Source organism: Leptonotus elevatus, chromosome 3, assembly GCF_054856555.1.
Source record: "Leptonotus elevatus isolate MCC_2025b chromosome 3, RoL_Lele_1.0, whole genome shotgun sequence".
Taxonomy (NCBI): domain Eukaryota; kingdom Metazoa; phylum Chordata; class Actinopteri; order Syngnathiformes; family Syngnathidae; genus Leptonotus; species Leptonotus elevatus.
Window position 1 is genome coordinate 24,255,284 of NC_141241.1, and position 19,455 is coordinate 24,274,738.

At 39.9% G+C, this 19,455-nt stretch overlaps 2 protein-coding genes across 3 annotated transcripts; one reads left to right on the forward strand and one right to left on the reverse strand.

The window, feature by feature from the left end:
• The first annotated feature begins 740 nt into the window (after window positions 1–740).
• On the forward strand, window positions 741–10,202 carry eif3jb (eukaryotic translation initiation factor 3, subunit Jb). 2 transcript variants are annotated; one of them, XM_086071100.1, is made up of 9 exons: window positions 741–984; window positions 1,130–1,215; window positions 6,072–6,119; window positions 6,815–6,866; window positions 6,944–7,044; window positions 7,141–7,234; window positions 7,469–7,633; window positions 7,730–7,803; window positions 9,081–10,202. In XM_086071100.1, the coding sequence occupies exons 1-9, from the start codon at window positions 972–974 to the stop codon at window positions 9,207–9,209; spliced, it is 762 nt and encodes a 253-aa protein (XP_085927226.1). In that variant the 5' UTR covers window positions 741–971; the 3' UTR covers window positions 9,210–10,202. The 2 variants fall into 2 exon arrangements, with proteins under 2 accessions (XP_085927226.1, XP_085927227.1); XM_086071101.1 differs by lacking the exon at window positions 6,072–6,119 and having other exon boundaries at window positions 743–984.
• Window positions 10,203–10,570: 368 nt separating this feature from the next.
• On the reverse strand, window positions 10,571–17,847 carry cilp (cartilage intermediate layer protein, nucleotide pyrophosphohydrolase). The gene is made up of 9 exons (XM_086071099.1): window positions 17,775–17,847; window positions 16,904–17,045; window positions 15,422–15,469; window positions 14,808–15,074; window positions 14,229–14,408; window positions 13,600–13,905; window positions 13,418–13,526; window positions 13,180–13,328; window positions 10,571–13,074 (listed from the first exon to the last, which is right to left on the reverse strand). The coding sequence occupies exons 2-9, from the start codon at window positions 16,965–16,967 to the stop codon at window positions 10,715–10,717; spliced, it is 3,483 nt and encodes a 1,160-aa protein (XP_085927225.1). The 5' UTR covers window positions 16,968–17,045; window positions 17,775–17,847; the 3' UTR covers window positions 10,571–10,714.
• Window positions 17,848–19,455: the final 1,608 nt, after the last annotated feature.

Below are 19,455 nucleotides of genomic sequence, written 5' to 3' on the forward strand. Positions count from 1 at the left end.
TTTGTGGTTCATCTCTGTACTTCTTTGCAAAATCTTAATCTGGCCTTTTTTCTTTTCTGCTGATGAGTGGTTTGCACCTTGTGATATGGCCTGTATATGGCCATCTCAGTCCCCCAGACCTGAATATTCTTGAAAATCTGTGGTGTAATTTAAAGCAGGCTGCACATGCTCACTTTGCTCAGAAACCACCTTGACTGAACTGGAGATGTTTTGTAAAAAAAAAAAAAAAAAAAATGTTCCAAAATGCTTTCAACCAGAGGAAGCATTTAGCTGTTCTTTTTGGAAAAGGAGGATCTACTAAATATTGATGTAAGTTTGCCTTTTAGGTGACCAAAATACAGGTGCACACTTTTTTTTTATATAAATGCACTTTCTGTAAATTCAATAAACTTGAACTTCATTTCACTTCTCAAATATCACTGTCTTCATCTGCTATATGATGTATTTAACTGAAATTGCTGACCCCAAAAACAATAAAGGAAAATCTTGAAAAATAACAGGGGTGTCCAAGCTTCTTCATACGATTGCATTTTTGTGTTCATAGTACGTAAGTTACGTAAAAATCGGTTATAAAGTATAAGGGTGAGGGCAGTAAACACTTTAAAAGTTAAGTAATGCTAAAAAAAACACATGTCAATACGATACAAAATACATGTCTTCTCAAAGTAACTTCCTAAACGCTGATGAAAAAGTGTGGCGTGCGACTCAATGTGTGATGTCACTCTGACGCCATCAAGTCCGTCTAGTCTGTTTTTTGGGTAATGTGAAACCGTCACAGGGCAGAAAACAAGCGGTAGCAATTAAATAAACGAATCAATGGAATTCTCATTTTGGCCTCTCGGTAAGTGTCGGCATTATCAAGTGAGCTCATATCAGTGACGTGTCGGAGGTGGGAGCGCAGTGAACGTAACCAGCGGGCTGCAGCAGTGAGCAGCCTGTGTGCCTGTCAAACATTTAGCATCACAGCCAACATGGCGGACTGGGGTAAGAAACCAACTTGGTGCCGATAGCAACCTTCCAATTTTTCTCTCGTCACCCGCTTTGATACACGAGTCCATCGCTCCTTTGTTACCTAACTCCGACTCCTATGCGGTTGGCTCTAACACATTTTGTGCTGTCGTTTTTACAGACGGTGACAACTTCGAGCTGCAGGAGCCGAATCAAAAGGCGCCACTGGACAAATGGGAAGGCGAAGACGAAGATGACGATGTTAAAGTGGGTGAACATGGCAGTGGTCGCTTCAAGACGTGTTGACGTCCAAACACTTCGTTAACGGGCTACAGACTTTCTCGTTCCGGCCGTGCTGCCCTTCTTTGCCACCGGTTTAGTGTGACAGTCAATCGCTACCCACGCAGTTAAGCTAAAGTTAGCTGACTGCTACCTCATGTGGGTTCTGCTGTTGTAACCCAAGTGCGGCTAACTTTGCTTATGCGTTTGGCTAATGGCTACCCGTGGGAATTGTAGCAGTAAATTGGCGACCCCTAGATGTTTTTAATGGTAATATCTATAAGTTTACAGTTTGTGGTAGTTATCCACAAATCTTAGTTTTTCAGTTTGAATGAACATAGTTTAAAGCTAATCTGTTGGCCCACCCGGATGGGTAGCAGACTTGCTAACCTACTGGTAGCCCCGCTTTAGCTTGCTTTTCAAATCATACGAAGACACTTTGACGCTACTGTCGCGGAAATGAATGTGTCGTCTTATGGAGGGACATAATAATGTTATAAGTCGGTTGTCATGGACGAGTGTGCAAAATTAACGTTTGTAAGCCCCAAATAGTGCCGTGCTAGTTCGCTAACACGAATAGCAGTTAGTCAGATGAAACCAGCTGGTCAGATGACTCATCCAACATCTTACGTTAGCTCCAGAATTTTCCGTTTATTTTTAGGAAGTGAGGCTTGAGCTGCTGCGACTGTGCAGGTGGCTTTTACCTGAATGTTGCTATGGTGTCAGGGAACTTGCTAGCTAGGGAGGTGGGGGGCCTCTTCAATTGTTCATCTTTCTGTGACGTATGGAGTGTCCGAAGAAAGAAACTGATGATTACACATCAAATTCCAAACACTGGAAGTATCCCTCTGAGTAAAGTTGTTAGGACTAATATTCTTATAGTTGTTTGTAATGTGTTTGGAAGAGTTAATAATGATTGGCCATGATTAGTGTTTTCTAATGGGGTCACATGTGTATTTATGTTCTGGATGAACAATTTTGAAAAATAATATAATTGCTATTTCCCCCTATCACTATTCCAGTTGCAATTTAACTCTTTGACTGCCAGACGTTTTCAGAAAAGGGATGCTGTGGGTGCCAGCCAATTTAAGCATTTTGACTGATCTTTCAAGGTCCACAGAAAATTTTGTGTTTGGACTATGGAAACACACATACTACCAAATGAAAGATTGAACTCTCATCTTTCATCAGAAAAAAAAGTTTGTTTCTACCTTATTCCGTTTTTCAGTAATCAACAATAGAAAATGGTTAGTTTCATCCAAATGCTCTTGTTTTGGACCAAAATACGGAGAAATCAAGCTTTTAGTGAAACGATATTATTTCATGCACTCTAGTGAATTTGACACCTTTTTTTCCCATGAATGATGCCACAAACATCTAAACAGTGCTTTACTTATGTAAAACACTACCACCAACAATGAAAAAGTGTTTTTGATAGCAAAATACGTTTATTTACATTCAACAGTGTAACAATTTGACACAGCAATTTGGCAAACTATTTACAAATGTGTGTAACTGTGGTACTATTTACAATTATGTGGATGTTTCAACTACAGTTTTTCTTTTTATGTAACACTCCCCTGCGTGCAAGGAGATGCAACAGGATTTGCACAACAGATTAGTTTCACTGCGATTGCCCCTTCGCGTGCACTTTCTTGCTGGCCGTTTTTTCCGGGGAATAGCAAGTATATACTGCAGTGTGTGTTTGGCCATGTTGCAATCAAGTCTACTATCAGGATCATGATACGGTTACGCTACGGTGGTGTTACGTCTGGCTTCCTCATGTCCTTCAGTTCCTATATCGGGTGGTAGATGTTCTGATCCATCTTATCCACTCCATTCATGGTGGCATCGTAGTTCAGAACCAGTGTCTTCTCCGTGATCAGACTACCCACTCCTCCGATGAATATGCATTGGACTCGGGGTATTCTTCATCGTCCGATTGAACGTCCGCCTGTGCAGAAGTGCTCGTTTTCCGCCGTTAGCATCGCTAGCCGGTGAGGCTTTACGACGTGATCATAGCCGCCGCGTCAACGCTTCCAACTTCGGCGTCAAGCTCGGAGTCACCATCATCATCATCGTCGACATCAATGTGCTTTTTAGTATTGGTCGATGCTTTTCGTCTTTGAAAAAAATGCTCAAGCGTGAGCTGCTTGCAACCGGTCGCCATTGTTGCTTCATCAGCCATTGTCCCCTCAACACTCTAGCTCCGCCTCACGTCTTCTACTGACGCCCACCCAATCTTGTCCAAAGAGAGTCATCGCTGCCATCTAGGGGCCAAAACTAGTCATTATACTAACTAGATCTGCTTGATACTTTCAGCACTGCTGGCCAAGGCTTTCCTCCACCCGTTTCCCCCCCAAAAAAAACAAAAAACATAGTGAACGTCTTTGGCGCCCCTCCGTAGGATTTTACTAAACGTTATTTAACGTTTTTGGCAGTAAAAGAGTTAATAAGCAATTAGTTACCCCCCCTTTTTTTTTAAACAAATAAAAAGAAACACTATCAGTTTTATTTTACACAAATGTTTTGGTCTAGATTAGGCTTCTGCTAAAATAAAGGCATCTGAACCATGAGTTTATGTAAGAAGATGTATCTCCTTTGTGTGGGTAACCTACAAAACACTTCGACTTGCCATCTTCAGAGCGTTTCCACCAAACAATTCTTGTGTAGACATAAGTCAACAAGTCATGAGTAAAATTACAACAGTGATGCAGAAATAACTTCCAACTTCTCATGTTTCATGAAACAATGATTAACTTGTGGACTTAAGCCTACTGACTGAAATTCAGTTTGTCTCCCCCACCCCTGGAAAAGGAAGCATTTGTGATTTGAAAATTGCATTCTACTCCACTGTCATCTTTTTTTATTTATATATAAAACAAAAAAAGAAGTCTGATGGGGCAAAATCTGGTGAATAGGGAGTAGGGCTGCACAATATTGGAAAAACATGTCATGTAATATGGGTGTTGAATATTACGATAGTGATATTGCGATATTTCTATGTCTCAAAATAAATTATATTTTCATTATCTAATTAAATAAATAAGCTTCAAATGTGGAATATGAAAATAAATTATATTTTCATTATCTAATTAAATAAATAAACTTTTAAATGTGGAATATGAGCAAACTATGTACAGTAATCTGATCCAAACATTGTAATAAAGGCTAAATTTATTAAGTGCAAACACTTAACAAGTGTTACCATAAACATGCAAGGACCAAAAAAAAAGGCCTTACAGTGTTCCCTCGTTATAACACGGATCACTTTTCGCGGCCTTGCTGTTTCGCAGATATTTTAAGGGCAATTTTACATGCATTTTTTTTTCCTGTAATGTATCTATTTTATAAAATTTATGAAGGTTTGAACATTGAGAATGTTTAAACAAGAGAAAAATGTGAGAAAATGTAAATGCCTCTATGAGAAAACTGTATAAACTGTGGTGAGGGATTTAAGAGCCTTAAACCATTTATAATAAATGTAAAACATAAATAACTACTTTGCGGATTTTATTTATTGCGGGTATTTTTTGGAACCTAACCCCAGCGGAAAATGAGGGAACACTGTACCTCCTAATCAGTTATTTTATACAAGCATAACCATGGGTAAGTGACAACCATGAAATTCCCAAGAGCTTTAGCGTAACTGGTCAATTAAATAATATATACAAAAAAATATATTATAATAATTATTGAAAACAAAGTGCGTATTAAGATGTAAGTCTTCCCGTTTCAACGTTACAGTAACCATAAAAAATAGGGGTGTGAATTGCCTAGTACCTGGCGATTCGATTCTTACCACGATTCATGGGTCACGATTCGATTTCGATACCGATTAATCCCGATACGAATATGAATTGATTATTGCGATTTAAAAAAACAAAAACTCAAATTTAGAAAATAGTCATCAGTAAACTTGTACATGTACACTGTAAGATTTGTATGAAAATGTATTTATCTGAAAATTCAGGTTGATGTTTTTGAACAGCACTGAAATAAAATATGAAGGCTTAATGTTCGATTAATATAACATTCTTCCGTGCTTAATGTGTAAATCCTAAACCTAAGTAAAACGTTTTGTTGAATATTCCCATAAAAAATTTATGTTTAAAAATCGATTCAGCCACATATTGAATCGATGGGAGAATTGCGCGCTGTAATATCGCGATATATTGCCGAATCGATTTTTTCTAACACCCTTAAAAAAACAACACTGCTTAACAAAAGTATTCAAGTTTTTTTGCCAGGAAGACCAGCATGTTCACTTTGGCCAGTTTTAAACAAGTACGCTGGCATGGATGTAACGACATTGCCGTTAAAAAGTCTCTTGGAGGGTGAGCTTTTTGCAAGTATACAGACTGAGGTACTTTTTGGTAAGCTGCATTAATAACTTTGTGGCGGTTGGAAGTTTTCTCGTAAGGTGTGAAGCTCGCACAACTGTCATTAATGGTGATCAATTTGCTATTTTACAACTTGCCTCCACGTTAATAGTATTGGGACTCTGAAGACGTGTAGATTGGTTGCGTGCACCCCACCACCCCCACCCCCACTTTTCAAAAAAAAAATTTAGAGCTCAGTATTGGGCCACCGGCCGGAGAGCAAACCCAGGAGCCAGGAGCGCAGATTGCGTTTCTTCTTGATGTAGCCACGGTTCTTCGACATCACTTGCACAGTACTTGCGTCTGTGACAAGTCATCTCTCTTGAAGCCAAAGTAGTCCCATATTGCAAACGTGCTATTCTTTTTAGGCACAAACAGTTCATTGCTTTCATCCTCGTTCATTTCTTCCTCTCCCGCATCTATTTATTTTTCCTCCATCCACGGCTGCGGAGTTGCTAACAGGGCGCCTGTGGTCCGCTCCAGCCAATAGGAGAGCAGTTATCTAGGGAGGTGAGTGGCCATGCGTATTTAAGATCGCATCTGATTGGTCGAACTTGGATAAAGGCCATGCGTGCAACAAAGCATACAGTACCATAACAAAAGTTTGAATTTATCGCACGTCTTTGCGATGAGCATATTGCACGTGCCATCATCGCAACAATGTTTTTTTTTCTCGATTATATCGTGCAGCCCTAATATGGTGTTTGAGAAAGGAGCCGGTATCCACAGTTGCCTGCAATCCTTACTGAAACCTGTGCTGCAACAATCAAACACCACAAACAAGTTTTCCACGACATTTAAAATACTGGCCTGTTCATCCCTGGTCATTGAGCAGAGTTTGTCACACAGAGTTGGTCTGTATGTTGATGGCAATGATGTGTAATATGTATTCATTTTCAGGTGAGGCCAGAAACGTTTGGGTCACCCCTCTTATGCCATAGCATTCATTGCGTGTGTTAGTAAATCTTAGTTTTAGTCACATGATTGCATTCATACTTTTTATTTGTTATTTTTTACATGTACTTTTTGATTGGTCAAGTGTACCCAATGTTGTGGTCCACAATTTTAGTATTAATGACTTAAAACAATTTTGCAGGTGATCGAACTAAGTCAAACTGCGTAGTTACTTTTAATATTCCTGATATCATAGTTTGTTGGCTGATCATTTTTAAGATGGAAATTGACTCCTTTTATTCTTTTTGTAGGACAACTGGGATGATGAGGAAGAAGAGGAGAAAAAAGAAGCGAACAAGACAGGTGTTGATTAATTGTTCAGCAGTTCTGACACCTGCTGTTTTTCAGAATGTTTTAAAATGATCTTTATTCATTTTCAGACTCAAAAGTTTCTGAAAAGAAAAAATTGAGTGAGAAGATTAAGGAGAGAGAAAACCGTTTAAAGAAAAAGCAACAGGAGTTAGAAGAAAAAGAATTGGAAGTGAGTTCTTCCCTCTTGTTTGCTTTTGTATTTGACTGCCATACACAACAATGAAGAACTATATTATGTCGTACTTTGTGACATCTGTTTTTCCAGGAAGATCTTACTCCCGAAGAACAACTCGAAGAGAAGTTAAGAGTACAGAAGCTTCAGGAAGATGCAGACTTGGAGTTGGCAAAAGATGCCTTCGGTAAGAAAGTGTAATTGGAAATCCATTCCAGTAGATGGCAGGGACGCTCTCATTGTCAGAGAATGAGCAAGGTAGTGTACTTCTAACAATTTTGTAGATAGCTTGTACTATTAGTAAAGTAGTCGCAGTGGAGAGTTGGAGGGTTGCAAAATATTGTTGTCTTCCGGAACATGAGAAGTATTTGGTTTAACTGTATCTGTGAGAACATAATCCATCACTTTCATCTGTCTCTAGGAGTTGTCAACCCTTCTGTTCCTGGAATTGATGCGATGTGTCCATCTTCCAAAGAAGAATTCACAGAGTTTGAAAAATTGCTGAAAGAAAAGATATCCCAGTTTGAGAAATCGGTGCATTATTCAAGTTTCTTGGAGTCATTGTTTCGGGAACTCTGTATTTCATGTAAGCGCTTGTTTCAGGTGGAAATATGTTGATAATCCTGTTTATCAGCATAGTTTCACGCATCTAATTTATAATAATTTGTTGTTGTTTTTTCAGTGGAAGTGGATGATTTGAAGAAAGTCAGTAATTCCCTTTCAATTCTACTTAGTGAAAAACAGAAACAAGAAAAGGTAAGAGACTGCTGACTGCTTCTTCTTGTTAATCAGTTTATTTGTGACGTGTAGGGGGCACTGCTTACCCAGTTGAGTGGCTTGAAGTGACCCCTCCCTCACTTTCCCCATCGGTGAAGTCGGCTCCGGTCATTGAAAAACATTGGAATTTGGTTTCTTATCATTTGATTTGTGAGGTTTATTTTTATTTCAAAATGTGATGAAATGTCATTTGACTACTATGACAATATGCCTGGTTTGTATGATAGTCACAGGCAAAAGCAATGCAATCCTCCGTTTTGTTTACACCATTTAAAGGAAGCATTGCGTTGCATTGAAGAAATATCAGAAATGCCCGGATGTTCAGACTCGTCAGTAGTTTGTGGAACATCTTGAACAATCACAGGCGTTGGTGAGATCTGTCAAAATATTGACATAAATTGGTGTTGTTTCTAATAAATCAATATGGGATTGGTGTTTTACAGTGCAACCTCAACTACTGCTAGTTCACGGATATTTGTTGAACATGGATACAGTTGTGCTTAGATATTTAATGGTTGCATGTTTATCTATTTTCAAGCAATTGTTTCACCTAATAAGAGCAACTCCCCTAATGACCCTGACCCAAAGCCCCAAATTCCCTCTCCTTTTCCTATTCGTGCACAATAATTACCAGCAAATATATCACAGGTGATGGTTGGTTACCTGTAGTATTGATTTAAACTCGGGTTGGTCAACTTGTATGTTAGCAGGCCAAAACCTTCCTGCTATGTGAACTTTTAGTCAGGGTGTTTGGATAGCTTCTGTTGTGATTCTTATTTATATTTAACAAACACAATTGTTTGATAAATGACTTCATTTCAACTAACCTATGACCATTAGTGAAAGAAAAGTTTTGTATTGTATTCATTTATATTCTCCAACAAAATGGCCAAAATCACAAATAAGCATAACTGTATGTTATTTAGTAAGTTGTTTTTTTTTTTATCATTGGAAATTATGTTTTTCCACTGTCATTGTCAACCTCATAAAAACAATATTTATTGTATCTTGGTATATGCGTGCCTTTAGGGCGACAGAATTTGCACAAGCAAGCTTTCGTGTGATGTCTTGAGTGGTGGTGGTACCAAATGTTTTCCTGATTGAAAGATTTTTTTCCCCTCCCATAAATGTTAAGCCAGAAATGCCTATTGACTTTATGACATTAACATTTGGAGGTTCCATGGTACATTATGAGACGGCGTGTGATATGTGCCACTGCTATATAAAAGCTCTAAAAGTTTGTTTGTTTTTTGCAGCAAAACAAAGGGAAAAAGAAGAAGAAAGGAGTCGTACCTGGTGGTGGTTTCAAAGCACAGATGCGAGATGACCTGGACTATGGCGGCTTTGACGGTGGCTATGCCCAAGACTATGAGGACTTCATGTGACACAGGCCCCATGGCAATGGTCCTGTTCCCCTTCTAACCCTGAGTTTTGCAGCTCTATCCTGTGCTGTCCAGTGCCATCCTGGAAGATCAGAACTATGTGTTGCCCCCTTCATCTTGCTTCAGTGACTTCAGGGACGGTACTGGAAGCATCCAGTCTCACCTTGGCTTTATGTTCATACATATGGAATTGCCTTTCTCTCTTTCTCTCTCCATGCAGCCTGGACTTCACATGCACATATACCTGAATAATTAAGTTGTAACTGTTGGGTAAACATGTTCAAGGGAGTATACTTTGTAATTGCTGTTGTCTGTTTTCAGAGCTCATTTTTAATTGAATGTTGCTACTGTCCCAATAGCAGACTCAGTATTACAGTTATACATGTAGTGACATAGAAACAAACGGTTCTATGCAAATTCTTAAACCGGAATGTCATGTATATATATTAGGTCTCACTTGAGGATGGTTCTCTTTGCAGATGAGTATATAGTATCTATACCTGGTTGCCAAATACAAATGATTCAATCCATTATTCATGTTCTTAACCGCAGGGGCTTATTCTGGGGGGCTGAAACTGACACGTAAGTATATTTACAGAAAGTACACTGTTAGCTGAAAGATTAAAGGGAAGGGTAAAGAAGTATAAAATCATTTTGACTTAAAAACATGACATATTGCTGTGTCTGGATCACCTTAAACAATTGGAGGCAAGAGTATCAATTGGAGAATCCAGGTCCAGAAAGTAAAAACCCTGCCACAGATTGGCTTTAGCAACACTTGCTTCTTCTCAACTGCCAGGTTGAGTAGAGTCACCTATGGCTGAATCCAAACTTTTACAGGGTTTTTACGTTTTGGACCTAGATTCCCCAAACCTGAAGAGTATTTGAAGGCGAATTGCAAATTAAATTTGCTATACCAAGTTGATTTATACAAGTGTTTGAAAACATTGGGTCAGCGAGATTGGAATAACAACGAGATTGGAATAACTTGTTAAAGTGGTCTCTATCATTACTTCTGCAGGCTTGTATCAAGTGTGATGATGAATGGGGGATTTATCAGCCTCCCCCTACTGTCATGTCTTCATATGGGCTACAGTCATTTGAAAGCAATTGAATTCTCCTTTTTCTAGATTTTGACCAGTTTCAATGTTACATGGGAAATTGGCTACTGTTTTGACATTTAGACTGCTGCAGTGTTTTATAAACATCTAATTTAATAAATCACTGGTCAAAAAAATGGTGTCTTGCTGGAATCACTAAAATAACTAAAACCTTTTGCAGTATGTTTTAATAAATATTCTATTTACAGTTTCAAGTAAATACAGTAACCACGTAAGAAGAAGAAGAAGAAGAAAAAATAGGAATGGCATTAAGATATTTACTTTAGCTTTTGTAGTTACATTTAGTTGATTTGTACAACATAACTATGGAATATTTGCACCAAATCAAGATTAATGTTGGACACTCTCATTTGTGAGTCTTGAGCGGTAGACCCTCAGTGATAGTGTTTAGCTTCTGGCCTTTGTGCCTTTGGCTTTGGGATCTCTGGTGCTGCGTCTTTGACTATTTCGGGAAGCATTGGCTCTTTGCCGACGCCGGTTTTGTCTTCCTTCACTTCTCCCCGCACTTGTAGCCGCCTGACCTTGCGAGCTCTGCAGGGCCTGGAAAACGCTTTGACGAGTAACCTCGCGATCTCCGCAAGTGAACGTCAGCGCGACACCCTCGTTGCTCTTCATGACACGAGAAGTGCCGTCAGAGGTGCCGTCAAAGCAGCGGCCGAGAGCAATTTCCTTGGCGCTGCGTGGATCCTGATCTGTTACTGTATAAATTCCATAGTTATGACCGAGAGGGTCAAGAGGTGCAAGCATAGTGAACTGATTTGTGTCATTGTTAACAGCAAGTGGTAGATGGTTAACCAGGTACTCCTGGAGGAGTGGATTGACATGATCTCTTTTACAGCTACCCTGTGGAATCACTTTCACCAATGTGCGATCGACGCGTTCCTGATCGTACAACATCCCACTGCACTTGAATTCTAAGCACACGGCTGACACCGCCGTCTGGTCCATGTCACGGATACTTCGGATATCTCGTAGACCGTACAGCTGGCCCACTGTCTTTGGGTGAGTGCCTCCCATATTATGGGACCGCACATTAATCTCGTGTGGGCTGTTGACTTTGACTTTGATATAGCAGGCACGGTATTCCATTGGCTTAGGCCACCAACTGAGGTAGTCCTCTGTCCAGCTCATTGGGTCATCCTCATTGAATGGCACCGTGTTGTAATCATAACGATCTCCTTCTACTCGAGAGAAGCGGAAATGTGCAGCACTGAATGGTGCCTCCTCACATTCTTTCAATTTTTCAAATGCATACACAGGTCCGTTGGCCTCTTCAGCTGTGTTTGGACTTGGTTTTGCCAAGTTTATGCTGAATGCCGTCTTCTTGAGTTTGGGATTGTCATGATCAGTGCGCCTGTAGTTCAGCCTGCCCAGGTAAGGCTGAGGCACTCCGATGAGATTTGGACTGAGCTTGGGAGACGATAGGACAGCCTCTAGTTCCTCACCTCCAAGATTGGCCATGACATATGCAAAATAGGCATCTGCCTTTTGCTCATCGCAGAAAGCAGGAAGACAAGCACCGTTAGGGCCTGTGATGACGCTGTCGAAACGTCCCCAGGCACGAGGGTTAGTGGAATAGCCAGCTGTGGGCTCCATATTTATGAGACTTACTACAACTCCCTCAACCTGCTCACTGGGCATGTAACGCTCGCTGCGGAAGGCTCTCACTTTCACATAACACCTGCGGTTCTCTGGGACGTCCAGGTTAAAAAGTCTTCGCTCTCTGATCTCCATGTTACCAATCAGAAAAGTTCTCTCTTCCCTTTTTCCTCTGTTTTTTTTTTCCACCTTCAGACTTCCCTCCTCCTCCCACAGGCCTGTATCAGGGTTGAGCGACCACAGCTTCATGGTTCCAAGGTGTTCAGGCATTGTCACCTGGGCAGAATCCAGGAACACCTTCACCTCACCTGCATTCAAGGGCTCATTGGTTTCTCCTCCTCTGAAGTCAACTGAAAACATCCCGTAGGTTCTCAGTGGCAAGGTATCTCCTTCATTCCCTACAAAGTTGAGATCACTTTGGGCTGCAACTGCTGTGGATACATCTCGGGGGTCAAGAAATGTTACACTAGCATTTACGTCACCCACAAACACTTCGCCGTTCTCCTTGTAGAAGGAATTGGGAGGAATCTGAATGTGAGCCATTGGTTCCTGTCCCTCTACTTCACCAAGATCAAGCGTGTTGGTTTCTGAAGAGCTAATGGTCACGGGAACTTTCTTTCGCAGAAGTTTAATTTCATGGTAAACAGCACCTCCTTTGGCATTGAATGGAAGTACCTTTGTTGTGTTGATGAATTTGTTCATGTTGTCCATAAACATCAGGACTAATCTCTCTGTGTCGGGAGGAACGTGGATGGTGAAGGTACCTTTGTAGCCTGTACGGCTAATTCTTATACCATTCATGAAGATGTGGCCAAATCTCATTGGTTCACCGTTGTCTGCGGCGACAGCTCTCCCATGCACAATAGACTTGGTGTCAACACATTTCTGACAGCCGCATTCAGTAACCGCCATTGTGGGTAATTGGTAGCCTTGGCATGTCAAGTGCCTTTCCTCCATCTTTGCCACACCGCAGCAGTATGCTACTTTATCTTTGCACCTGATACCATTGTCCAACTGTCCAACGCATGTGCTGGAAGGGCATTTGCCTACATTGTAGTAGAAGGAGTTTGTGCTGTTTTGGTAGCAATCATGTGGAAGACGTATGAGATGAGATTCAGGCATGGGATTGCATGAATGGCTATTTTTGCCTGAGGGGGGAAAGGAAAGTCCAATTTAATTTAAAATTACTTTGAAAACATCACTGAATGTTTGGCCTTTTGTGTGTGTTTTTTTTAACCGGTAAACTAACATACCAATGATTTTGAGGGTAGCTGGTTTGGTCTTAATGGCTCCAGATTGACCACTTGCCCTGCAGTAGTACTCTCCAGCTTGTTCAGGATGCAGATCTTTAAGAACCAAGGTGCTATCAGATTTCTTTTCTAATAAGCTGTTGTTATGGAACCTTTGTTGCGGAAACAGATTAGAAAAGCAGAAACAACCTGAAAAACACAGACTACAAATGTAATGAAAACATAGTGTATTAAGTCCTACCATTGGTACTTGTCTGGCTGTGGTGTTCCAGCGATGTTACAGCAGAAGGCAGCAGTTTGTCCCTCTCTCCTGGCTTTATTCTCAGGATTGCTTAACACGTGAAGCTTATCTGACAAGTAAAAAAAAAAAAACTTACATATAAATTTTGAACCACTTGTTACTTAGAATGATTTTCACTGTACCGGTTCTTTTGAGGTGTACGCTGAGGACTGTAGTACGCTCAGAGCTTTTAGGAACAATAACACTCAGGGTGCCGTGGCCTTGCAGTCTGATTGTCAATGTGGTGTTGCCATTAGGGCAGAGCCCGGGAATCCGAAAATGTCCATTGCGATCTGTGAGGGTGAGGAGTTTGTTTGAGCCAAGTATTGCAGCCCCCTCAGCAATGAGACCTCCGGAACCACGGACAGAGCCCAGCAGGATGTGCTCTTCGCACATGCATGCATTACACTCTGCGTTCACCTTCCCGATCACGCAATGCAGGGCGCAATCTAAAAGGGGGGAATAACCACAGTTTTCAGTGATTAAAATCATTCTACATACTCAAATTCTGATCAACCAGACAGGAATACAATCACTGACAATGACATTGCCTTTATGATGGTACACAAAGTTAAAGTGACATGCCAGGAAATAACCAGTTAACCTTAGGATTCATCTTGAGTGTATACTGTGAAAATCAATGATATGTAGCCTACTATATCAAAAATAGTTGATATATGTACATTCTAGACCAAAGTTGAGGACCCAACAGGCAGAATTTGCATGCTCATATGGCTTAAAAAAAAAGTTGTTTAAACCAATGCCGTCTTACCAGTCAGACACTCTGGTCCACGGCATTCTTTCCTTTCTACCTTTGGGCCATTGCAAAGCATTGAGTGAGAACTACAACTTCTGGAGCGAATTTGGACTCCCACTTGACCACAAATGGCAGGACATGGACCCCAGTCTGACCACGGACTCCAAATATCTTTAATATTTGGGCTATTACCTGCTAAGAAAGAGATTTAAACATACAATATCAACACCATTAAGTAACAAGTTACCCAGTTGTTACCCATTATCAATCTACAATCACATGTCACTGGTGTCATGCCAAAAGCTTGTATACCTCCAAACTCATCACTTTTCAGGTGATCCCAAAAACAGCATTTTGTTCAACAATTAACATTGCATTGTGAAAGAGCAATCCGTTTTCAACACTTTAGTTTGGTTCAATGATGACTGATCAAAAGCATACATTTTGGAAGAAAAAAAATGAAATTTGCCCAATTGTTATTTATGAGATTTTGGCTTGACAGCAGTGATATGCATCCTACTTAGCACAAAGTAAGTAAAACATTGGTTTAACCAAGTTCTGTAATATTGCAACATATTGAAAATGGTAACAAACCTTTGGGACAAAGGAATCGGACTGCATAGTTGGAACAGTTACGTTCTGAACCTTGCTCCTCATTGAGGCACCAGAAGCCCACAGTTGGGTCTGCATGCACCTTCTCCCCAGTTTCACGGGCTGGCACCCAATCAGTGGTTCTGGCCTCCAGCGCCCGGGGAGTGTCACACACACGGGCCCGATAGTAATGGCGAATGGCCTCAAGCTGCTCATAGTCTCCACGGCCTCCTGGATGATCCACATTGAACCAAGTGGTCCATTCGTAGTCTGTAGGTTGTACAGAAGCAAGCACGGGAATCAAACTGAGGGCAATGATGGAGTTCAACTTACTCAACTTTATAAGGTGTTAACTCATTCACTCCCAGCCATTTTCACTGAAGAAAAGAGCTTGTTGCAACATGGCCCTGGTTGATCTCTTATACTCTGCTGCCACCTGCAGGCCGGTTTTTTAAATAACTACCATTGCTTTAAGCGACCTCTTCAGGTCAGAGGCTGCATCAAAGTCTTCTGTATGCTCTAGCATAAAAACGTATAAATACGTTTTTGGGACCACACCAATATTTAAAATAGAACGTTTTTGGGAGCAAATGAGTTCAAAAGAAAAACAATTTTACCATGAGGGTGGATCATAGAAGTGCTTGAATCTTCGCTTCCCCATTGTCCTGTAACATACCAGATTTCATTTGATTTATGTGATTGTATGTCCTGATTTCAATTTGGTACTATTTACCAATTTGTGTTCAAAAAGTTGTCCAACCAACAAGTGTAAAATTTACCAACTAAGGAAATCTTTAGTTGGCTGGCTGGCTATAGGTGCATATTTGTGCGTCTGCAATCAAGCCATTCTTAATTTTATTTAGAAAGTAACACCCACAAGCCAAGTTCCTCTGCCTATAATTTAACAGCCACAGTATGGCAACCGATTTGCATATACACAATCATGTCAAAGCTAAAAGGTAAGCAAAGCATTTGGGCAGATTGAGATTAGCAATAGCTCACAGTCCGTTTCATCAGTTCTAGCTTCTTAGAACCAGCATGCTTGAATGTTTGATAAAGATGACGATGTGGAGGAAAGTATTTGTGTTGGTAACATCCACACTAATTTACAAGTGCAATTTGGCATCTGAGTGAAAAAAGGTGCCTTTGTTTTTGTCTTTATAGAGGTTAGTTCAGACTTTTTTTTTTGTAGAACAAGTTTGCCTATTTGCAATGCCCTCACTCTATTCCGAGTTGTCACGGTAATAAATGCCGTACTCTGCATTGTGTATAGTCTGGTGGAAAACTGGACTAAAATCTATGGACACATTTGTTTTAACAAAAATGAGACGAAAATTATTTGATTTTGTAAAATCTTGTCTCTGCTTATCTGTTACTGTCACACTCATGTGAAACACACCCTTTCAAATCTGCAGCTAGCAAGTGCAACATGCACAAACATATGGGACAGACAGGAGCTGGATTCACATTAAAAGATAAAAAAACAAAGTAAATTATAGTTATAACAGGACATTAATCCAACAGCTATAGGCTAACGTTCCAACAATTATGTTAATCCAATCGCTAACTGGCTAATTTACTAGCTTGTAGTATAGAGCCATAGTAGCCACTTGTTGATATACTTTTATTGTGTGTGAAGTTGTTTTTCATCAAAAAGATGAGAGAAAATTTGATGTGAAATAGTTTTAGGTCCGAAATGTTCAACATAATCTGATGATAGATAAAAGATACAGGGGTTAAATGATTGTCCTGACTAAAACTAGATTAATAAAATTATGTTTTCTTGGACTAAAATAAAGATTTAAATGCTAGATTTATAGATTAATATTGGACTGAATAAAAATGGGATGATGTTGACAAACTATGATAAAACTAACAAACGTGATTGAAATTGGACTAAAACTGAGATTATATTTTAAAATGGCGGCTAAAATTAACACTAGTGTATTCTAACTGGAAAGTCCTAAAGAACTTTTATAAAGACACCAGTTTTAAATTTTGAAAAAAGGCACAATTAAGTATCCCTGAAATAAGAAGGGCTTTTAAATCCATACAGGACAGTTTTTGGCCATGTCAACTGAGCTTTGTGAAAAATTCACCTTTTGCAGAAAAAACTGTAGCTTGGCTGAATCCCACCATCAAAAGGAGTAGCCTCAGTGGCATTGTCACCCTCTGTCGTTGTATATGACCGTCAAACTTTCGACCTGTGTGTGTTTTTATACCAGGAACTCAGGAACACACCTTTAGCGGGGGAAAAATGACAACATCAAAAAGAATAGAAATAGAAAAGAAAACATTCTACAAAATTCACACAATCTCTGAGTGATAACTAAACCCACGCTGCTGACATGGACCTCAGGCAAGTGGACCACTACATGATCAGGCACATTTAGCAACAAATGTATTTCAAACATTTGATGTGTAAGACATGTCAGTTATCAGCTGACTTTTTGAACGGGAACATGCCTTCAAACATGGACTCAGACATCTTTGTACGAGGAGGGGAGGGCTACGGCGGCGGCAAAAAAAAAAAAAAGACGTTGCTGAAGCCCCCACTCCAATTTCACATCTGTGTTAGCAATCACTATTTGTCGGGGGGCTCACAAACATCCACTTATAAAACACTTAACACACAAAAGTTTGCATTTGTGTTTAATTGTCAGAGATACATGTAATCTGGCTAAATGATCACATTTGCACTCAATTAATTTGTTTTGATGCATATTGCCTACTATTACAATGAATTAGTTGCAGATCTACCATACATGAAAAACATACATTGGTTTTCAACCCAAATTTTCAATACTGTTAAAATTACTACAACTGGAAACTTTAAATCCTTTGCTAATTTCCCCTCGATCATGTAAGAAAGTTATTTAAAAAAAATAAATAAAAAAAAGTAATAGCAGAACAAAGTATTGTGTAAACCTCTTGGGGCAGAAAGAGCAATTCAGTAGGGACTTGTCCTACCTGGGACTTGTGCCTATGCTTGGTATTTCCTTGTGTTGTGCCTCTCGTCTGTATCCTCTCAAGTATCTCCTCCTCTTCAGTGTGCTTCAGCACCCTCCTCCAGTGTCTCTTATACTGCCCTGCCTGTAGCACAACTCCTTCCTCTCTTGGCACTATGCCACAATATTCCTTTATTGAGCAGTCGTGGCCAAGGGGTTAAGATGGTCACCTACCATCGTGAGGTACATGGTTCAAGACCTTCCCTGGACACATGGCTTTGGTGTCCTTGGGCTAGACACCAATGCCACAAACTGCTCCCGTGTCACTTAGCGTGTGCCACAAACTACACGTTTGTGTACAATGTGACCGTTCAAATCGAATATAATATATATCTTCATAAATCATAACCTTTCTCGTACAGCATTGACTAATGCCCAGTGGTACTTATGGAAAACAAGATGTTGAGGGATTTAAGTAACCATTTCTGTTTGGAGTAGAATGAAAAATTGTAGATTATTTTTCAATAAGGTACTGGAAGTGTAAGTGGCATCAAATGGCTTGAACAATCAGGAATAATCATTGAAAAAACAAAAAGAAAATTATCTTCATCAGTGTTATTATTATTTATTTAATTTGTTAACTAGTTTAGTTGATTATTTAGTCAAAATTGATGACCAGGCATACAATGCTAGTGATTGTTATACAAATACACAATCAGTATCTGTTGTTGAGATTATGTCATAACATTCATTAATTAATGCTAATGTATTCCAGATCTCAATTTTCCAAGTTTCGCTTTGCAAAACTGTAATTTTGCTTGCCAAGTTAGAACAACTGCTAAGTAAGACAAGGGCACCATCTGGAAAACGGAGTTTTAGTGAAACTATCCGATGTTTAGGCTAAAGCAATTTCAGTCGAGCTACTTTAGCTTAGGGTGAGAAGTTGAATTCATGACTTTTTTTCCCCTTGGAGCACAATACGAATAGTAAAATGGGAAAAAGCCAGGCTGTGGTCCTCCTTGCCTAATAAAGTGGCCTCACAGATACAAATTGTGTTGCCACCCCAGAAGAACCCTTACTTAAATTGTCATATACTTGAAGTCACCACAAAAGAAAAATAACGGAGAATATTGTGCGGATGTAGTTTGCAGGAAGATTTCAACTATGAATTATTGTCGCATACCTCCTGTTTATTTTTCACAAACAATCTTCATGAATCCTGCACAACACGCCCACCACCTGTATGCGTAATCTATTTGAGCGAACATGCAATTTGGGGACTCGATATGTGCAATGCAATAAAAACGATGTTCCACTAAATGTTTTTATTATTACTTTTATCATTTTATTTCTATAAACCAGTGATTATTATCAAGTTGTGGTTTCTCTGACTGTCAGGATTTTCTCGTTAACATTGTCTTCCAGTTTCCTCCTCCTTTCTGAGATTTCCTCTATTTTTTTCCCCTTTTTCCTGAACTGACGTAAAGGAAGTAATGTTAACTTTCTCCCTTTTGCTATGCACGGCGGCCCCCTAATGACAGTAGCAGAGGCTGCTCTGCATACTTGAACTGGTAGAGTCATTAAAATGACCAACTTCAACCGCGAGTGCTCTCTGTCTAACCTTTTTCGTCTCCTCTCTGTTCTCACTGCTCTGAAGAAGCATTTTTCAAGGCTCGGACCCCGTGTAACCACATGGATAGTGT